Source organism: Corvus brachyrhynchos, unplaced genomic scaffold (genome assembly GCF_000691975.1).
Source record: "Corvus brachyrhynchos isolate BGI_N302 unplaced genomic scaffold, ASM69197v1 scaffold26, whole genome shotgun sequence".
Classification (NCBI taxonomy): Eukaryota; Metazoa; Chordata; class Aves; order Passeriformes; family Corvidae; genus Corvus; species Corvus brachyrhynchos.
The window spans coordinates 11,575,261-11,597,702 of NW_008239324.1; the positions used below are offsets into that span (position 1 = coordinate 11,575,261).

The following is a 22,442-nucleotide window of genomic DNA, read 5'->3' on the forward strand; positions in this document are numbered from 1 at the left end:
AAATGAAGGCAACAGCTTAAAGCTCAAAATATGCCCTGCCTGAAGCTTGCCAGGGCTAGGACTGCACAAAGTAATGGGGCAGTGGGGAGCAAACCTACGGGCAGCAGTGAGGGGCCCTGGCTGGGCAGCGCAGGGGGAAGCCCTGCCAGAACTTCTGCTGCCGGGAGCTCTGCCAGCCCTGGATGCTGTCCTGTCCTCAGCCTCCTGCTGGGACCATGCAGCTGGACTGCAGCCAGGAGAGGACCCTGTTCCTGGCTCTGCACTGCTCCTGCAGGGCCATGATCCATGAACACAAACCCAAGCAAAGCTAGAAGATAGAAGATTGCTATGAACAATAGATTAATATACTGACACATGAATTACCAAACCACATCTGAGCAAACCACTCATCTAAGCTCCAGTCCACACAGAATTCTTATGCTGGCTAAAGGAATGGAAACTACTTGAATTATGTGAAGTACTGCTGATGCAATGAAATAAATTAACCAAATGATTTCAAGATCAATGGGCTCTGCCTCATAGTTCTTAAAAACGAGAGGTTTCCAGGATATATGTTCTATTTCCACTGGTTTTAACACTGATTTACATTGCTCAGTAATTAAAATATATGGTCAGAATAATTTCATATTTAAAGAACTGTATCAATAGACTAATATAAAACAAGCTAACTCCTAGTGAATATTCATCACCATTATCACAAATACAAGTATTGGACTGCAAAAGCAGATTCCTTTGTTAGCTCCTTATCTGCATCAGCAGAAGCTGACAACATTCAATCCATTTGGTCTATAAAAATATTACTAAAACTCTTAGTTCCAGGCAGCACTGAATCCACAGAACAAGATACAAAAATTCTAAGGAAAAACAAAGGAAAGAGAGCTACTAAACAAAAGACTGAGTGAATTTTCAGTTCAGCTGAATACCTGAGATTCCTTTCCCTTACTCCAAAATGGGAACCTTAACATAAAGGTTTTACAAACCTCCTCATCCAAAGCAAGAAGGAAATTCTGTGAAAAACAGCATCACTACCTGCAAAACACATGCTTTTTTCCTTCATAAACAAGTTTTTCAGTTGCATAAACATGGGGTGCCTTCCAACAGTGACACACAGGCACTTTTACTGCCTCTATTACTTGGAGCATTTGTAAGAAGGATCAAAATTTTGACTTCCCTATTTCTGTTTGCCCCTCTGTGGGAGGGTAAGAATTGACTCAGGTTCGTGTTGCTGCATTTAGAAATATTTGGACCTCAAGAGGCAGAGCCCAGGCCCAGAGACAGCAGCAGGAGCTACAAAGGTGATACTGTGTGCTGCCTACACAGCAGGAGTGAGAAGGCTGAACAAACACAAATTAATTGATACCCTGGAGGCAACACAATGATTTCTGAATGGATAATGAAATGGGAAACCAATACCTTCCCAGATATCAAAGTATTTGGAGCCAGGCTTCCGCTTAATTAGCGGCCACCAACAAGCAAAGTAACACACAAACACTTTCATCAAGGACAAGATTGTTATTCAGGTAGGTTTTCACCAGTAAGGAGCAAAATTGAATGCACCAATTCTAAATTAGTATGAGTAAATGGAGTTCCTGATATAACCAGTGGTGAACACATTGCTGTAAGATCTCCAAACCTTGTTTGCAAGGATTATGACAGAAGCGGGAAAAAATTACATTGAAATTTTGAATATTTTGGGAAAAAAAAAGAGAGGGTGAATGAAAAGTAGCAAATAAAGTGGAAAAAAAGTTTTGAAACAATAAAGGAAACAGTTACTAAAGACAACATTTCAAAAAAAGATTTAGCACAACTATTTAGAAAAAGCAGTGTGTAAGAATGTTCAGCAAAGAACTGAAACACAAGAATGTTATGTTACACAAATAACAGTTAGCAAACTATAAATAGAATTTATTTAACCAGCATTCTGCAGGTACAGAAATACACAAATATTCATAAGATCAATACTAGTGTAACTACTACAGTATACCTACACACACACACACTGGAGAATTACTTGGCTAATACACTTAGAAGACAAATTAGTTTTTTAATTAACAGTGGGATTGCCTGCATTTCCTTTGAAACATTGGCTAAAAGAGGAATTTTGCAAGGAATACAGCAAAACCAAACAGGTGGAGCACCAGACATACCCTGTCCCTCCATAGCTGAAGAGAAATCCACTGTTCTTGCCAACTGCTGAATTTTTAAACTCCCCTTCAATTTTTCTCATTTTTGTTACCAATAGCCTGTTTCCCTTTGGTGGGAAAAATAGTTTCCAGAACTCCATCTACTGATTACCTGCTGATCATGTTAAAATAAATCTTTCTCCTACAAGAAATCCTAAAGAAAAAACCCAACTGTGAAGATTTTTCTGGATTAACCACTCTTTATGCATTAGCCTATAATAAAATCACTTCAAGTAAGACTGAGAGTTAGTTTGTGACTGAAATGCACTGTAACAACCTTCAATGGTCAGACTTTGATACACACTTTCAATTGCTCATACAGTTTCTTCTTTTTAAAAGGGTAAAAATAACACAAGAATAAATCATTAACTTTCTCTGAGACTGCAGCTATTCAAAGTTTCGACCTGTCTTGATTAAAACAGTCAATAATTTTAATTCAATGCTATAAATCACTTACAAACATTACTGTAGAGGTGCAGCTGATACAGTTAACCCAGAAAGCATCACATTAATATATTCTGTCATGAAGAAAAAGAAATAAGAGGGAAAGCCAGGAAAAAAAATAAATCTATCATCTTATTTAGATTTTCAGTACTCTATGAAATATTCCACTAAGCTTTATAGTAGGCGGCATAAAAAAAAAAAAAAGACTGCAAAGCAATTTTTGCCTGACAGAGGACACACAAGCCACTCAAGGTCCATTCAAAACTCAAGCCAGAATGTTGTTCAGATTCAAGAGGAACACAGAGTGCACAGCTGCTGCAGGTGCTCAGCTCTCACCCAGCAGCTTGGCAATGATGTACACGGCCTGGCCCCACAGGAACAGCTTCCCGTCACGCCCGTTGTTACTGGGGAACCTCCTCTGGCTGCCAGGGCTCTTCTTCTCCAGCTCCACAAAGTCAGCAGGCACGTAGTAATACTTGGGGACAACAGGGCACCCTGGAGAATTGGACAGCAAGCACAGCCAGTAAGTAAATATCACTTTCCTCATTATTTGACTGGCATCCTCTAATAAAGCTGAAGTGGATCCAAACCAGGAAAAATTGCACCCCAGTAACAGTTTGATTGAACAGAGATTGTCATTCATTGTTATCTCTGCAGTGAGGAATCCCAGGACAATACTAAACTACTTTGTATTTCACCAGACATTTCCTCAGAATTTCTACCCAGAACAGGTATGTTATCTGTGCAGCACCTTCTGTGCAAACTAAAACTAAAAAAGTCACCTGAAGGAAAATGCAGTTCAGTTAAGAAGGCTTAACCAAAAGCAATGAACTCTGGGTCCCAGTGAAACACTTGGGGTATTGTGCCCCCCAGTTAACACAGGCTCAGTATCAGACAACTCTTTCCAACTAAAATTCCTGCTCAAAACAACTCAACTTGGTTTTGCACACTTTTATTCATTAAATGTTTAAAACCAACACTTGAACTTTGAAACAACATGAAACAAAATGGCATAACTTCTCTACTGGAAGATACATACCTTGTATCTAGAATTATGCCACAAGTATTGCTGATCATTGGAGATCAATTAACGTTATATCAAAACTTTTTAAGTGGACATGCATCAGGAATTGTGAGACATGATTACAAATGATTGACCTAATTACATGAAATCGAAAAGCAAATTAATATGCTTCCCGCATAATTTAATTCCACCTTAATATGGCTCTACTCTTGAATTAATTTGGATAAAGAACAGGTGATAAACAGAATAAAGTTGTAGTGTTTTACTCTTTGCTTAGAAAAACAACCTTAGTGGGAAGAAGCCAAGAAAAAATGGAAAAGAGAGAGTTATTAGAGAGACAATGTTCAAATGAGTGAGGCACCAAAACACATCCAGAAATTTTAAGACCTGGCATTTGTGATGACATTCAACAAAAGGAGCCACAAGATTAATTTAGTGTCCACAAAACTTCAAATACTCATTAATAATCAGAAAAAAGCACCAACCAGCAAGAAAAATTTGCTACATAATGCAAATTTGGTAAGGGAATGTTTGATTGTCTTAAAGAAATTAACTTCAAAAAGTTTAAAGAACAAGTCATATTCTGCATGTACTTGCATAACTGTACCACAGATGTAAGAACAGGTGACTAAAATGCTGAGTTTTAAAACTGGATTGTTCTGTTCTCAGGCCATTTCTTTTCCTCCCACTCAAACTTACAGTCTTTTTTTTAACTAAATTTTGGATGGATGTACCTGACAAGGTCACTATTAGCCTTATCTGCAGTGCCACAAAAATCCTGAAGTGCACAATTTAAATAAGAGAACATTTATATTTAAATGATTATATTGCTACTTTCCCACCTCTAAGCTGGAAACAATTTCACATGCATATACCAAATTATTTTTTAAAGCTTTCAGAATTAAGTGACAATGAATGATGTGTCCAAGTGGGACAGTGAAACACTCTGACTGCTGGTAGTTAATATTTGCCTGAAAAGTCAAAGTGAACTTTGTAAACAATGAAGCAGAGGTGAAGGAGGGGAGGAATGAGTGGGCACAGTGTAAATCTTACATTAGTATCAGTAACATTTTTCCAGATAACGTTATTTTTATTATCACACTTTATGATGCCATGTATCTACACAAAAGAGGTTATTTTAGAATTAGTATTTTGCCATTGGGAAACATGTTGATATTCTTACTTCTCCTTTGCTCTGACCACAATATACATTAATAGGAAGGTCAATTTTTTTATAATTTCAGATCAATAAAAAGCTACAAGTGTTTCAGAAGAACAATTTCCAGATAATACCTTCAGGTGTATGTTGAAGCAGAGGGTCCAGAAGATCCTGATATTCCTTTACTTGTGTAGGATTTCCTTTAAAAATGCCTAAAAATAATCAAACAATAATTGACTTAATGGAAGAAATAATTTTTCCATGACCTTGAAGTTCATAAAAGAAGAAGAAAAAAAATTCCAGTGTTTACTTTTCAAAACTAAATATTTAGTGCCTACACACTAAATAGCTCATGAAAAGTAAAAGATGGATCTGTAGATCACAACAGTCAACTCCCTGATGCTGCTTTTTGGGAGGCACTGGTATGCTTGGGACTACCAGTCCCTTAAAAGTTGTTTTAGCAGAACTTCCCAAGACGAATCTGATGAATACCAGCATGATCAATGTTCAGTTTATTGAAAGTTCTTAAATGAAAATATATATTAACAATATAAAACCCTTTTCTGCTCAAAGAAAACACATCTATTTGACAAGCAAGGTGATGTTTTAAAGTAGAATATTTTTTAACATTTAAAGGGGAACAAGCTAGATAAAAACTTTACATCATAAATCTTATACTAATATTCCCTTTTTCAACCACCAAATTTTTTTTCTTTCCATGGCTCTTCAGTGCTCCATCAAACCCAAAGCTTGACAAGTATTGTTCACTACATTTTCAAATATTCCTGAGTATATACAGGAGTATATATAGTTGCCAAGAGACACAAATGCAATCAAAGTTTGCACACAAAAAAGGGTCTGTTTTAAGTGACACACCGGACTATTTCAAAACACTCAAGGATAGTCATGACATAAGAGCAGTATCTGCTCCTCCCATGTCATTGTCTTTTTGCCATTGCTGAGTATACACTTCAAATTTTGCATTAAGAAAGCCTGTGGCTTTGGAGACATTTGCACAAAATCTACTAACAGAATTGTTCTACTGTCTAGAAGTGTGGGCCAAGCAAAAAGGACAAGGACAGTATGTGCAAAGTATGTATTTTTTAGGGTTTTTTGTATACAATAAGAGTAAAATGCTTTTTTTATTCTTTTGCTAACTTCAGTTGAAGATGACTGTATTTTTGTTCTCAAAACTGCAAGTGGGCAGCATTAAATGTCAGTGCCTTTCTCCTCAGTTTTGGGCCTCACTGTTCGAAAAATGTCAAACATTTCTTTAGAAATATCAGTTGTGAAACCTTATTAGATCTTCAAACACAATACTTTAGTCTGTGGGTGGCCGCAGACAGAGGAGTCGAGGCTGATGGCAGATTTCTGTGCCCCTCGCTGTCTTTATCTGAAAACTATTCAACATGCTACAGGAGAAAGAAAAGATGGACAGATTTTACTCCATCTAAAAATCTTTTTGACAGTTGTAACCCTACTCATTTTCTTACCCAGACTTCTGTTCTATGCAAGTTTTAGCTTCTATCCTGAAATCATCCCTTGAACTTCTCTGGTGTGTCTCCTGTCCTCAAGTCAAGGGCTAGGTAATGTTGTTTTTGTTGCTCTTGTTTTGATTTTTATTTTATTATTCAGTCAGACTGACTACATGAAAAATCGTGGCCAGGAGGAAATTAGACCTTTCCTGGTTCCCTTTCTTCTCTTCTGAATTCTCATTCAATTGCCACACAATGCTGAACTTGAAAAGCCCTGGTGCACATTGAGCATGTCAGTGTGTTCTCCCTCCCTGTCCTCTCCCGTGCTGCTGTGAAGTTCTGATACATCTGAAAGTTTTTAGGCTTAAAAGGCAATGCAGGACAATGCCACAGATTGAAGCTTGTAACAATCCCTTACTGAGTTACATTCTAAAACCAGTGCACATTAGAAATGCTGAAATACAGGGATGCTTGGGGTTTTTCAACCCAGGAGGCAGAACTCTCAATGAGATGTTTAGTGTCACTGCATTATGGTTTACTTTGGCAGGACAGGAAAATAATTTTGTATCTTTCCTCTAAAAGCTCATCTCTCTAATGCCTTTAAGGAACAGGAATGTAAAGCTATACTTACCATCAATTATCATAAAAATAAAAAACAGAGGGAATTCACACTCAATGCCATCAAAAAGCTGCAAAGAAGGAAAATTCATCAGACATTTCATCATTTTCATTTAAGGACATGTATCTGAATAACCCTGTTGAATAATTTCTAAGCAACGAAAGACAAACATGAATGCAAAAATATTTTAGTACATTTAGGTTATCGCTTCTTAATTCTGTGGGCACTTTAACTGTGCCTTTATGTCTGCTGTGGCTCGCTCTCAAGCAGAATATTTAAATAATCTATTTTTTATTTTTCACAGAGAAACTACGGGGGAAAAAAGAAACAAATTTTCATTTAGATAACCTTAACTGATAAATACTGTGATCAAAAGCAAAACTGTTTTCCACACACTCAGACTGTAGTCAGCTGTGAAATGAAATGATAAATAATTTCCTTATTTGTTATGTGAAATCAACTGTACCCTAAATGTAAATGAAAGCACATTCATTACAAAACAAACCAATGACTCACTTGCTGACTTAGCAATCTCTGAAAACTGCACATGCAAATTACAGAAGGCATCTCCTTGCCTTGAAGCCTTTAGGAATCCCTGTGCAATTCTGATTCCAGGGCCTGGAGGGGTGTCAGGTACATGGGACAGGAATTTTACCTTAATTTCTGCTGGTTTATAATAACGCCGCGTTCTGTCCTCCAGGGCTGTTCTGTACCCATCTCTCAGAAATCTTTTAAATCCATATTTTCCTTTCAACTTCCTAATAATTTTATCTAGTGTTTGACCAAACAGAACCTCATCATCCAAAGCAAATGCAGGATAACTAAGACAGGGCAGAAGAGCTGCATCAGTATTCTGTAGCAGAGGGAGAAATAGGACATTACAAATTTAATTAGATCTCTGACAATTATTTGATGCACAAAGACTGTTTAACTCACTAAGTGAAATACACATTTGGAACATTATCAAAATCATAGCACTAATATAGGGAAATAGTGTGCAAAATAAGACTTCTTAGCAAGTATCAGGATAAACTACAAACCAAATGTGCAGATACACAATTTAGAAGAGAACTCCATTTGACTCAGAATGTCACCTGTTTTACAGCTGATCATATGCAGGCATAATTGAAAACATTCTAACACTTTGTGTTTGGGGATTTTTATTTGTTTGTTTGCTTTTTAAATATATTCTCCAGATTATTCCTGGAGGAAACACAAACATTTGGGTATCATATGCTCAAAAAGAAGCACAAATATTTTATGAAGGTGCAATGCTGAAAAGTACCTATGATTAAATCATCATTTCTGAACAGCTTTTCCAGAAATATTCTTAGGGTGCTGAAACAAACAAGCCTATCTGTCAATTAGGAAGAAAAGAGAATAATTCCAAAAAAAAGTATGAGCAACCTTCTCAGGAACCACGTGGATCTATTCGGAATTAAAAACACAAGAAAAATTACTAACTAGTGCATCACCTCTACAGGTAAGCTTCCAGAAACACACAAGAAAGTATTCTTTTCTGCTGATATAGCCAAGATAGTCAACTGTTTAAAATAACTGTTTTTTCCAATATGACTGACACGAACTCGTAAAAGGAAGAAAAGGACACAAAGATTTCTATGGGACAAGTAAGTTATAAAATCAGCTTCTGTTGGAATATTTCAAGTCTCCAGCAAATAACAAACAACAAGAGTTCTAAAAGACCATTTGACTATTAAAAAAGTAGCTGACAGTGCCTTTTATTTTAATTATCCAGCACATTACAACTCTGCTGTAATTCTTCTACACAATAAGTAAACTATTAATGTATAAGATTAATAGCCTGTTTCATGAACAAAACTGCTATTATATTCCAGAATGAATTAAAAAGCAGAACTCTATTATCACTCAGTTTAAATTACTGATTTTCTAACACCAAATTTACCTTTGAGGCTAGTACTGAAATAGATGTTTTTTTGACTAATCTATACTTATGTCACTTAGATTTACTCACTGAGGAAATACATTTGTAACAATAGCTTATAACAAAAAGAAATCACTCATATTCAGCAATTTATGATAAGCTAACCTTAAAGGCTTGTTTCCCAGACAAAACAAAGAATTAAAGCTAAAACAAAGGGCCTCAAAAGTGCAGACACGGTGTATAGTGGAAACTAGGCCAAAAGAAAAACAAATTACCAAGGCTGCAAATCTCACTTAAGTTATTTCAAATTTTATTTCAAAACTGTTTAGAAAGCTACCAAGAGGTTAACATTTTAATCTAAGTATTAAAAAAATAAAGAACACCATTTTCATTCCTCTTCAGAAAAACTACTGCATCACAGTGACACTTAAGAAGCAAAGATTTAACACGTTCCCAGTAAATTTCACCTTTATCAGGCAGATCAGAAGGTCCACCATACAACTAAAAATTCACATCCATTCGTTTTCTCCACACTCTGTTGAGGTGAATTTCTTTTAATGACTTACATGAGACCTTGACTCCCGGGGCAGCAATGAGCACAGGGTCTGTCTGTTCCGGTTATGGGCATCAAAATCCACAAATATAACAGACCAAGAGCAGCCCTGTGAACACAACATTGCATTTGTTTAAGGGAGAGGGAAGAAGGTTGGTGCATCCTGCTGACACTCACTGGTTCTGTGTTTAATTTGTGTTGTCATTGCTTGATAGCTGAAAATTTTAATCAGAAAACATAGCACAACATCAAGTTGAAAATATTTTGGTTTTCAAATATACTGAAGTATAGCCAAAATTAGATGGTTTGATCACTGATTAGTAATTATATGATTCATTCAAGCTATTAACTCTTCCATTAATTCTTGAAGAATGAGGCCTGTATTAAGGACAAACAAAAGTGGTTGTTCGTCCCTATGAATGCAGGAAATGTTCTAAACAGTGATGCTGAATATTTCACTACAAGTCAGTTAGCAAACATACAACTGGATATTCAGCACAGGTAATGCTTTGGAAAAGGACTTTCATAGCAAATAAAAATGTTCTGCTTTTCAGTTATTTTAAGGACTGCATTATCAACATTTTGCTCCTTAGCAAAATCTACTTCCTTATAAAATCAGCAATTTTACACTATATTTCTCTGTCAACTTCTTGATGCTTCCTGAAACACTCCATCCCCCTGGCTGAGATAGAGTTTAAACAGAATCAATACATTTAGAAGTATTACCAGTAAGCAACTTCTGGCAAACTCTGGTTTGTTAATGAACAGGTATCTTCATACATGTTGCAACTGATAACGAATCTCAGGATCACTCCCTGACTGGAAGACACATTCAATGTGAATTCATTCCACTAAGGTCATAAATACCAGAAATTTTCATAAATCCACCAAATTTCTTCTAAACAACAGTCAGTTTTTTTGGTATACTACTTTCCTAGGAAGACTGTTCCAGAGCCCACCATTCTATTTATTAAAAACTTTAATTTCCAGTGAAGTTTCTACATAAATACCTCACCACACTTCTTCGTGTGCCAGTACTACCATCCACTGAGACACCTTTCCAAAGGGTTTTATTCTTACTCTTTAACTGCACTCTAAGTATACACACATATAAAAATACTCAGCTTTTGCTTTACTAGGGTAAGCAAAACATTTAGTTCACTGTCCTCATGGAAAATATAATCTGTTTTCTCAGTCATTCTAGCAAGATATACCCTGAATAGTGCTGCAGTAAGAATGTACACAAATAATCACATTGGCTTTGATGATTTGTTAACTTTCTTCTTAATCCAGATTCTGATTATTCACAAATCTCTAAACTCATCTACAAACTCTGAACACAACCTGCCTACACACACAGTTCCAAAATCTGTGATGCAGGGAAGGATTCTCTGGGGATTCAGGAGCAGGCTCATTTGCATTTTGTAAACCCACAAGCACCTTGTTTGACAAATGAACTACTTTTCACTCCTCTAAAGAACTGTAAACTTCTGTAGTAAGAACACCTTACAAAGACTTGATTTATGAAAAAATCTTTTTAAATTGTTTTTGCCCAAACCAATAGAGGACACGCAGCTCATACACAAATGACTGGTCCCACTCTGCCCAGGTCAGCCTTTAACATGTTCCTCGTGCTGTAAGTAGTGATTCCCCAGCAGTGATTTATGCAGGTTGCACCTGTGCAGCTGCAGGTGCAAACAAGTCTCTTGAGGGGCTCAGTGGGATTTCTCAAAGCTACTGGAACACAGCTGGAGCTAAGAACAAAGGCAAACTCTGCACAGACTGAAGGTCAAAATGGGTTCTGTTAATGCCAACTACAGATTTCGGAAACAAACTCTCAAAGCATTTAAACTGGTCTTGCTTCAGCAATTTATTCATCCATTTCAGAACTCAGCCAAGAATAATTTGGAAACCCAGCAGCCATGTTTACTTGAAACTGTTGGGAAGGTAAAGATTATAGATAAATATAATTTGTGAAATAATAACAATGCATGTATAGTGTCTGATCATTATTGAAGATCCTTACTAGCTCCTAGTTCTTAAGACTTGACATCAGCTTTTAGAACGTATGGCATCTCTCTTCCATGTGTGCATTTTCTAAACCCTTAATTTGGAAGAGTAGTCTTTTATTTTAGCTACAGACTACTGTAGGTATAGCACCAAAAAGAAAGATGCACATAGAAGGGGAATACAAGGCAGACAGAAACGTCTCAGAAAAGGTTTGCTTTCCTAATTGATCCAAGCCATATGAAAGGATGAGAAAAGACTTTATGGCTGTGCAACACACTGAAATAAAAAACAGGTTAAAAAGTGGGATTACATAAAAGCAGCTTGGTTAAAGTCTTGGTCAAAAGCCACGTGAAGGAAGCAGACAAAAGGAAGGTAATGCTTGAAGGTGGAGGAATACTCTAGTAACAGCAACAGATAAAGCTCTGAAGGAAAAAACCATTTTGGCAACAAAATTATTTTTAAGACTAAGCTGCCACTGCTTTAGAATTTTTTTAAGGGAAAATCCCAAGTAATTCTTGTTAGTAAGAGCACTAATGATTTTATCAGATAAATTCTGTACCTGAAACAGCAGCAGTTTGCAAACTAACTCACTTTAAAGCTGGAATCCAACAAATGTGCTAGATACTTCTGAATACCCTCTGATCCACCCTGTAAATCATTATTGCTAACAAAAAAGGAGGAAAACCAAACACTTTTATTACCTGATTTCCGAAGAGATTGAAACCGTTAATTGCTTCTAAAGCGGCTTTTGCCAGCCCCACGGAGCTGAGAACAAAACAAAAACACAGAGATATCACAATTCAAGCCCAGGCTAAAACTTCACACACTTGACAGATTTCAGTGCCATGATCTTTTCTTGATTTGCATTTTGTGCTTAACCTTAATGTTAATAAAATGATGAAGCAGCAGATTTGGGGTTGTTTTGGTGGTAGGTTGTTTTTTCTTTTCTCTGAAATACTACTCAGCATTTTTATTTGCCTTCAAATGTCAGAGACCATCTGAAAAAAGCACTTCTGTTCTCACCTTGCTATCAGACATCTGGCATTACGTATTTCAAGGTCTTGCTAATAGTGTACAGACAGAGGATTTACTTCAGCACAATTTTTCAAACCAGCTCTCAAGCATTAAACTTCAAAAGACTGATTTCTAGCTTTCAATATAATAAAAGAACTCATCAATCCAGATTCATAAGAGAAGGATTTTCCAATGTCAACTATATAGAACCACATCTTTTATTTCACCCCATCACGAAGAAAACAGGACCCAGATATTCTATCAACAAGACTTCAAGTTAGCACTCACACTTAAAGACATTATGGACTAAAATCACTAATAACTATACAATTTAAAAATCAAATTCTATATTAAAATTGTTTATTAACTATCATGTAAATTCTACAGTACAAATAAAAATATACATTTTAACAAAGTCTTTTCATTAAAAAAGTGTAGTTTTCTATTTTCCTTGTGAGTACTTAAAAAAAAAAGTGAAGAAGCATTCTTCTCCTCTCAGTTTCACTCCTCTCTTTTTCTCAGCTTTAAAGAATATATAATTACAGAGAGGCCAATTTCACTTACGTCCATTCAACTGCAGTAAGGAACTAAAGCATTAACATACACATAAAACACTACATTTTTTGCATGTTGATTCCAAAATTCCAGACATTATGGTCACATGGCATCCAAAAGTAAAATGTTACATGAGCTATTTCCTGAAAGTCCCAGTGTAGCGGTCCCAGGTTTCTGACAGTTCTGTGAAATGCAAACACTGCAAAAGGGAAAGCTTTGCTCTGCTCACTCAGTGGTTACAGACAAGTGTACGACCTGGAATTACTCCAGAGGCCCAGCTAATTAAACAAACACCTCTTACATTCTCTTAGGCAGTCTGGTAAAACAGATTCAGAGCATCCAGTGAAACAAAGCATAGTTTGTTTATAAAAATAACTAATGAAACACTGAGTTATAGTAAATACTCAGATAATAAGCACTAACAATTCCCAACTTCTACAGAAGAGGAGTTGTGACTGTATTGACAAACAACTTCATCACTCAGCGCCCCCCCCCCCAAAAAAAAATTTACAAGACTCAAATTGGCAGAAATCTGCAAACAGGGACTGTGCTTCAATCTTTATTTTTCTATACTCCATGCTGCACTCTGAGATGGAAGCAAACATTTTACCTTACTGTAAATAAACTGATTTTTACTATCTATTAATGCAAAATATGAAATTTCTAACTAACCCAAAATATGAAATTACTAACTAACCCATATTTTAAATTTTAAATTTTAAATATTACACAGAAAATATTGAAAATAATGAAAAAAATTTAGTGCAGTTACAGGATTTGTATTTTTAAATATTACTTTACCTGTATTCATTCTAATATTAGAAATACTTTAGACTGATTTCACACTTTATCATTTATAAACCTCCATGTTCCTTTCTGAAACACTGCCAGAAATAATACTCCTGGGTGTCAGTTCTAATTGGTGCAACAAGAGAAAGCTGACCAGCTTAACCACAGCCTGCTCTGAGCAGCTGCCTCACCTCGGTGTCTTCTGATGCTGAAAGCTTTTAGAGCTGGAGAATGAGATGAAGAAATAAACTGAACTCAGAAGTGCTGCGAATGTAATTATTTTTCTGGCTTTGTTTCAAATACCAAAAAACAATGTAATTGTTCTAAAAAATTGCTCTATTCTAATTATCACCTAGTAATTAATCAAAAAAATTGACATGATGACTCAGAACAGAACTTTTCAGAGGAATTAATATTATTATCAAACTGCATATACAGAAGATGAAAATCAGAGAAATCCTGCACACTGAAGGCTGCATCACATGTTAAAATCTCGTATTTCCCTTTCAAGTAACAGTACTAATACCAACATTACACATTTTCAGAGTGAGAAAAAAGTTACTGATAAAAGGTAGAGAAGTAATAAATGTTCAACTGGTATTCAGATAACATAAAACTACTTAATCTGTCTACAAAATAGGATGATACTGCTTGAGGGAAGTTCAAGGCAAATATGTATAGCTTCCTTGAAATCATCTCTACTTTGCAGACTCAGTCATTATTCTACAGTAAGAATAATTTAATAATTACTGTCATTGATCACCATTTTTCTATCTCTAGTTATTGAAAGCCCATGGAGACTTCACTACTGTCACAATTACTTGCAAGTGACCATATAAATGTCCCAACATTGTCAATCACTCCCTTAACCACAGACACAAGTACTACTTGGGTTATCAAAAGTTTTATGGGTAAATGACAGGAGGAAGTAACTTTGAAAGAAAAAAAGAAGTCTGTGAACAGCCTTTGTATCAAGTGTGTCTTTAGAAGAGTGAACAATCACACAGCACAGCGCACTTCAGGACTGTGATCACACTTCACACATTTCATTCCTACTGATTCATGCCCTCCTGTTGGGCAAATTACTAAAGAGATTTTACAATAAACATTATGCTCATGTCTTTGTCTAGAAAATACATTCCTCATACTCTACAATTTAGTAACAAAAGAAATGGAGTGTCTTAACAAAATGATTTAATGGCAAAATGTATTTAATAAATACATTCCTCCTCATTAAGCCACTATGAACACACTGTACCAACTTGTGGGACTCTGCCTGGAGAAAAGGTGCTTACTTGGAGGTGGTCCCAAAACAAAACCTAACCCAAACCCTCTTGAAACGTTCCTCTGAAAATTTCAGAGGATCAGTAAGTCATTGGCTGGAAGGGACATATTGAACTCATCTAGCCCTACAAAGCCATATAACATAACCAAGACCAATTTAAGTAAACCACATTCTCAACTAGACAAGTCTCAAAAACCTGCAAGAATGGAGGTTCTGTTTTGAGTATCCTGTTCTTTCCTTCACTGTGCTTCAAATGAAAAGGTTTCTCCTTAATTTCCTCACTGAACCTCACCAGGTGCAATCCTTAGACCTTACTGGAGCCACCAATTATTTTAATGTGTCAAGGATTATCAAAAGCAATCCTGCAATCATAATGCTATGGGTAACATTTGACCATGAGCCATATTTAGGGCAGGGGAAGATGAGACTAACCTAGAGAAACCACTTACAGCTTGCTAAAAGAGGTTTAGTAAATGCACTAAAACAACATTCATAATTCCCACTAACTTTTAATTGTTAGATTCACCTCCTCAGTAAAATACTTGAGGGCAAACACTAAAATTCGCATATTCTTAGCAAATATAAATCAAAATACACCTTCAAGTATATCCACCCTTAACCCTCCTCCCATTCAATTTCTTGCCTCCATTCGAGTGCTGTGCATTTCAACTGCCATATCAAACACCACAGAGGATGTGAAAAATAAGCAAACAAGAAAAGATTTCTACATCACTAATAATTTTGTAACTATATAACCCAAAATGAAGAAGGAAGGACAGCACTATAGCAATGTAACACCTGCACTCCAGAGAAGAGCAAGACCGAGGCTCTGCAGTCCCGCATTCAGAATATGAGGATGCTGCACTTTGGCAATTTCCTCATTCTCACAGTGCATATGGGAGGTGTCAGAGGCAGTTTGCACAGGTACTCAGCAGATGCCTGCAGAGCAGCTTGATCAAATGGTTACAGGACAAATCATTTTTCTGAAGTTCAGCCGTATGGGAAGGGATCACACTACAATAAAATCTTGCCTTTGAACCAATAAAAGACATTAATTTACATACATCAGTGAAGACCTGCTCCACAGAGTGTTTTGCTATTTATCATTTATTAGAAGTGTTTGGAGCTGTACTAAGAGAGAATACCAAGGCTGTGAAGGCTTAAAATATCTGCATCTTTTATCATGGGCCATAATGTGCAGCTGTTATTCACAGACTTCCAATTGTATAATATCCTCTTGGAAAAGAAAGCCTCTTTCAATAAAAGACAAGAATTCCCTACTCATTCTGAAAGCAAACACAGCCTGTATGGAGATTTCCAGCAGAGGCTTTAAGGGTCAGGAGTGCACCATCCATAACACTGACCCTGAAGAGACCACTCTGGGGTCCAAAACCACAGAAGACACACAACATCATTTGTGAGTAGACCTGATACTCGTAATTGCTTCACCAATCTAAAACAAAAATGTTTTTATAGCTCTCTTTGGTAGATACAATTGGAACATAAAGTATAAAGAGTATCTCAGTGTACCCAGGGCTTTCCTCAATAATATCTAAATATGTCTTTTGATGCATGTTTCCTGTCCATTTTTCCTGATTTATGAGAACAAGGGAAATTGCCTACCAGCTTTCTACAATGAAGCACAGTGCCCACACATACACAAAGAAAGATAAATAGGGGCAATACCTGTTTCTGATGACCAAAGTCTACTTCTTAAATTAGGATCAAGCTCTGCGCTTCCCTTTGTGCTAGCTCAATGATCTGTTAGATTGGCCCAGTCCATCTCACAAAAGTTTACCCTTAAAAAATCCAACTTATAAATGTCAGTCTAGATTAAGACAAAACAACATGCCCATTTCCATCTGCTTAAAAGATGCTCAGTTTTCCCTGGAGGAAATTCACATACTGAATAACCAGAATGCTGCAAACAACAGCAGGCACAGGAGTTTCAGTGTTCCTTTTGCACATTTCTATGAGATGAGATGTGGAAAGAAGCATTCGATTCTCTATGTGAATGCTCATGTAGTCTGGCATTTGACAATTCTGCAGACACAGTAGGAGAAAACAAAACCAGCAAAGTAATAAAGCAGATTATAGAACAACAACTTGGATTTTTTAGCTCTCATATTGATACAAATGTTCTATAAAAGCCCTGAAAAAACGGACTAAATTAAGAGTTTTGCTGCAAGAACATGTAACTATACCAACAGGTTAAAATATACATGCCTGCATGTGGACTAAAAAAAAAAATTCATTCTCAAATGACACCACAGATTTGTTTGACAATATTGAAGACTGGAAGAAACGTGTATTCTTTGCAAGCCCTTGATAATTAGGATGGTCAACAGTGTTTTACAAATCCTGAGATATCCGATCTATATCCATTTTTATGATTAATAAAACCTCAGAAGTCACAAAGTGAAGAAAACAATAGTAAAACTAGAAAAATCAAGTTGTCAGATTACAGATTTGATCCTTCAAGGCAGACAGCACATGAGCAATTCCAGTGAGGTGAGCAGGACCACTCCAGCATTAAAATGCTACCAGCATTGCTCCCTGTCTCCTGGGACAGGGCTCAGAACTCGCAGCATCTGAAGAACCTGGAAAAGCGTTTGGCACTAGGCTGCTCTCCAGTGTCCAGCATCATCTTCCCACCATGGTGGAGATGAGAAAAATCTCAAATCATAATTCAACGCCTTTTTAAAGCAGGATAATCCTAACCAGTTTTATGAATCCGATTCCAATCCCATTGCACATGCCTCAAGACCCTGAACTGTTCTGAACACAATTTTCAGAATTATATACAGGCAGCTGCACATAATTATTGGAATTTGAATATTCAAACAGCTAAGCATCCGTGTGGTTATTTCAGCATGCACATCATGATGAAATGATCTTCACATTTTCCCAAAATACATCCCTCAGTCTTTAGAGAACCTTAATTTAGTTCAAACAGTATTTTCATGCATTATTATTTTTAGCTCACCCCATGAATCCGTTTTATTCATTTACTTGCTTTGACTAAAAGAGCTACAATTTCTCACCTACCTTGAGTGCAGCTCTGGACTGCCATTGTTGTATTTACTGCCTCTTTCCCAGACACCAAAATCTGGCACACGATAGGCTCTCTCCACACAAAACACAAGATTTTGGATAAAGGACACCTGTAGGAAAGAAAAGTGACTGAAGGAAAATGAAAGCACAGTTTTTCTGTTTTATCCAAAAGATGAAGTTGCTCTCTCTTGTAACTGTTCTTTCCATCCTTTTCTGACTGAACCCAAAGAATGATGTTCCCAAGTTCAATTATTTTCTTTAAAACCAGTTCTTAATCACAATATGTTAAGAGCTCTCCCAACTGAGGTGTCAATGTGAATTTACAAAGAAGTTCCAACAAAGGCAGGGGTAAAAATGATTTCATATTCAAGACACGTATTTGAAGAGCTCCAAAAAGGTGGTGTTTTGATCTTTTCAAAAAGATTTCTCCTAACAACATCAGAAACCAAAACAAAATTACAACACAAAAATCTTGGTGCTTTTTCTTAATTAATTTTAGAGAATTGATATGCCAAAATTTTATTAAATTAGCTCCAGATAATACATATTTATGCAGATTCAAACACACTCTTTTATAAAGATAAATTAAAATCTATACCAATTTATTATAATTAAAATCTCCTCTTGGACCAACACATTTCAACTGAATACTAAAGTACTGAAGGGTATTTTAAGGTATTTAAGGTGTGTTCAACTATAGCTGCGAACTTATTTAAGCAGATATTTGTTCCTGATTTACACTGTTGAAAGAGATATTTGGAGTTGCTCGACCGTAGAAAAATGAAATTGAGCATAAGTTTTACAGTTCACTTTAAAGAGTCCACAGATTAGAGCTTAGAGAAAATTTAACCACAAGCACGAGATTTACACCCAAAGCAGGGATTCCATTCCCTCCCATCCAAATTATTCTAGGGAACTGTGGAAAGGAAAATATTGCAATGGCTATAAACACAACCATATTGGGGAACTACAGAGAAAGATCCACTATGCTACAATCAAGTGATTTTTTTTTAATGACTATACTGAAAGGTACTTGCTTCTATTTTAAGTTACCTGTATATACCTCTGTTTTGTCTTTTTTCTCCATTTTTCTTTAAATTTAAAAAATTTACTATTTCAGATACACTCTTTATGCCAATACCAGTCCAGCAGCAACATTATAATTCTAGACACACTTGTCTCTGTATATAGTATGCCTATGCTAAAATTTCATCATGGGGTGTCCATGTACAATTATCTGCACACTAAATCTTTTCATAGCTACTACTTTCAAGAAAACCCTGTCTTACTCTTCAGCTATGCCCAGTATATTCATCCCTGTAATTTAGCACTTGGTTGTATTAAAATGAACTTTCTCTGAATGATGCCAGAAGACCCAGGGATTAAAAGTGTGGCCTTTCCCACATCTATCAGTAACTGAAATTTATATGAAGAGCAAATAGCACCACATAGAAATATATAACCTTACTGATTACTTTTTACCAGTGATGGTGTTTGGAACACAGGAAAAAAATTGTCAATTACAGACATTTTATGACACTAACTAGGGTTTCCAAACAGCAGATTTACAGCAAAAAAGCCATCAAATAGCTTGTTGCAAACCAAAATCTTCAGAGAACAAATCATTCATATGACAGGTATGTAAATGTTATAACCAGACCAATGCTATGGCACTTACAGAAATTATGGGTTGTGTGTTAAGCTTATTTATGCAAAGTTGAGCACGTGGAGATGGAAGCGTTATAAAGAGCACACACACAGCATGGATAACTGCAAATACTCATGGTGCTGGTTAATGTGTGGCTAACTGCTCTCATTCATTCACTCACACAAAGATACACTGTTATCTTTGCTGTGGATGCAAAGATGCAATTAAATTAATTTTCCACTGCCAACAGATGAACCAGAGGGTAACTCAGTGACAGCTGCCACGCCTGCCATGGAGAGGCAGCACTGCCTCTGAAGCCAAGGGCTCTGTGTACAAACATTCCCACAGCTGGTTTGGCAAACAGCACCCATCTGCCAGCACCCTGCACCGCGCCAGCACCGCTGCTCTGCAAGGGAAGGCCTGGATCCAGCCCTCCATGGTGGCACTGGGGAGGGACACCCAACTGCAGGTTTGGGCAGCAGAGTGCCACATCCTCTAGACACACGGGAAACCTTGGACATTTCATCATTATGTGGTGTTAACAGGATCTGACAATTGCTGAAGCCACGCAGAGACCAACAGAACATGCAGGTCTGTGGTAAAAAAATCTATGAATCTCCATAGTGCAGAGATTTAGACGGGACAGCTGCTAGGAAAATGACATCCTGGCAAGGAAGTGGAGAAGATCCACTGACTGGAGTCTATAAACGTGCACTTTTTCTGCAGAATCTGTAATTAAACGCAAACATCTGGAGGATAACATAAATTATATATCAAGCTAATTAAATACTTAATTATATACATTTGCCTCCTCACAGATATAAAGGCAATTCAGAGGAAATAATACAGACCTATCATATGATCTAACTAAGAAAGAAAGAAAGAAGACATATTGCAATATTTAGTTTTCTAATTATCTAAAAAAAATCATTACTGAATATATATGTTTTAGAAAAATAATGCAAATTCACTATTACTGGAAAAATCTCCCTTTCTTTAATGGTAGTACTGCAAGCGCATTTAAGCTTTTTAAGGCAATACAGCAGCAACTATCAAACAGAACAGAGTAAATTTAAACAAATCCAGATTAAGAAAATTGGAGAAAAAAAGAATTAAAAAAGTATATATAAACACATCTGTGCTTTCCATTCCAGTTTCAAAACATAACCTCATTTTAGAGCAGGCCAGCAGGTTGTCCTGACATGACTTGTACTCAAGCCAAGGCTATTATTATCTTATTTACAGAAGAGTTAACACACTCTACAAACATCTCTTACTAAGATATAAAATTGTTTTATTTTCAATTAAAGATACAGCAAAACTTCTTAACCCTCATACACTTATATTTGAAGATAAAGTCCTTCAGGCTTCCCTGAAAATTAACCCCATTATTTATTATATTGAATTTCCACTGGACAGGATGCACTGACAGAGTTTGAAATAATATGAAAAATGAGAACAATGTAAGTAGAAGTTAATAATCCTAACAGACCTTTTAATTCTTGACTTTGTAGCTATCAGAAACAGCAGAGAACTACAAAAGTTTTGATCTCATGTTACATTTACTCTTTGCACATCGAACACTTTTTTAGCTATTATTTTATTATCCATTCATTCCATTACTTTTTCTGAGTTCCACTCAAATCATAGAATACCTGCAGTGTATTTTCAGGACAATTACTTTACAGCTGGTAATGAAATAAAAACAAGAAAAACCACAATTTGAGGCATGTTTTAGGATGGGAAATCGATTTGTACCTCATCTGTGTTGTAGATAATCTGCAGCCCCGAAGAGATCATCTCAACCAAATAGAGGAGAAACAACGACACAGCATTGATCTGAAGTAATTAAACACAGAAAGGAAACTATAATTAACTTTCTGTTTATTGGAGTGATGTAAACAAACTAAACATGGTATAATTCACTAACAAAGATGGTCCCACTGTAACCCACTTCTGCTCCTTCAAAAATTCTGGATCTAATGATGTGGAAATGATCAATAGGAAAAGATGGCACAAACAAGCATTGTCCTCTAAAACTTCTGATGCTTTATGATTTTTTAATTTCAAACTGTGCTAGGAAAAGGTTTTCCCTTAGGCACACTGCTTTGACTCCTAGGTAATCACTTTAGTCACAAGCTGGTTTTGTGCTTCCATATATGACAATTTACTAGCAAGTAGGTTACCAGAAAGGCAAGCAGTATATTGAATAGTGCACAGCACACCTAGAAAGCAAATCACTTCAGCCCTAGTGGGAATTGTGGTGTTATCAGCTGACAGGAGGAGAATTACAACATTTAGGTATTATCAGATATGTGAAAAACTAGTTTTTTTTTGTACCCATCCACAGCACATATAGTTAGCAGTAATTACCTTCAGCAGCTGTACAGATGTGCATCATAATGCCAACTCACTGAGGAATCAAAGGCAACTGCTGGTTGGGTTTTTTATTACAGAATTTTACTATAATTCAGAATTTATATAACTCCAATAGAGAAAGTAAGTTTAGCACAGTATGAGGTATAAACCACAATCTCATCATATGGAATTTAGAGAAACCATCTAGAACAAAAAAGTGGATTCTTATCTGGAGCACAGCAGATCAAAAATTAGGTCCAAGTTCTAAAAATCTGAAAGTATTTAAAGACCACTGACTCCAGTGTCTTATGCAAACTGAAAAGCACCGAGTACAGCAATAAGGGCTACATAATACATTCAATTTTCTCC

The 22,442-nt window shown here is 36.3% G+C and overlaps 1 protein-coding gene across 4 annotated transcripts in view; it reads right to left on the reverse strand.

Annotated features, from left to right (window-relative positions):
- PHKB (phosphorylase kinase regulatory subunit beta) overlaps positions 1–22,442 on the reverse strand; it is a 68,327-nt gene that overhangs the window by 33,331 nt on the left and 12,554 nt on the right. For all 4 annotated transcript variants that reach the window (XM_017740989.1, XM_017740990.1, XM_008638802.2 and 1 more), the window contains 8 exons: positions 21,474–21,554; positions 18,062–18,177; positions 12,072–12,135; positions 9,374–9,469; positions 7,560–7,757; positions 6,917–6,974; positions 4,945–5,022; positions 2,964–3,122 (listed from right to left, as the gene is read on the reverse strand). In XM_017740989.1, coding sequence (XP_017596478.1) covers positions 2,964–3,122; positions 4,945–5,022; positions 6,917–6,974; positions 7,560–7,757; positions 9,374–9,469; positions 12,072–12,135; positions 18,062–18,177; positions 21,474–21,554 — 850 coding nt within the window. The remainder of the gene's footprint in view (positions 1–2,963; positions 3,123–4,944; positions 5,023–6,916; positions 6,975–7,559; positions 7,758–9,373; positions 9,470–12,071; positions 12,136–18,061; positions 18,178–21,473; positions 21,555–22,442) is intronic.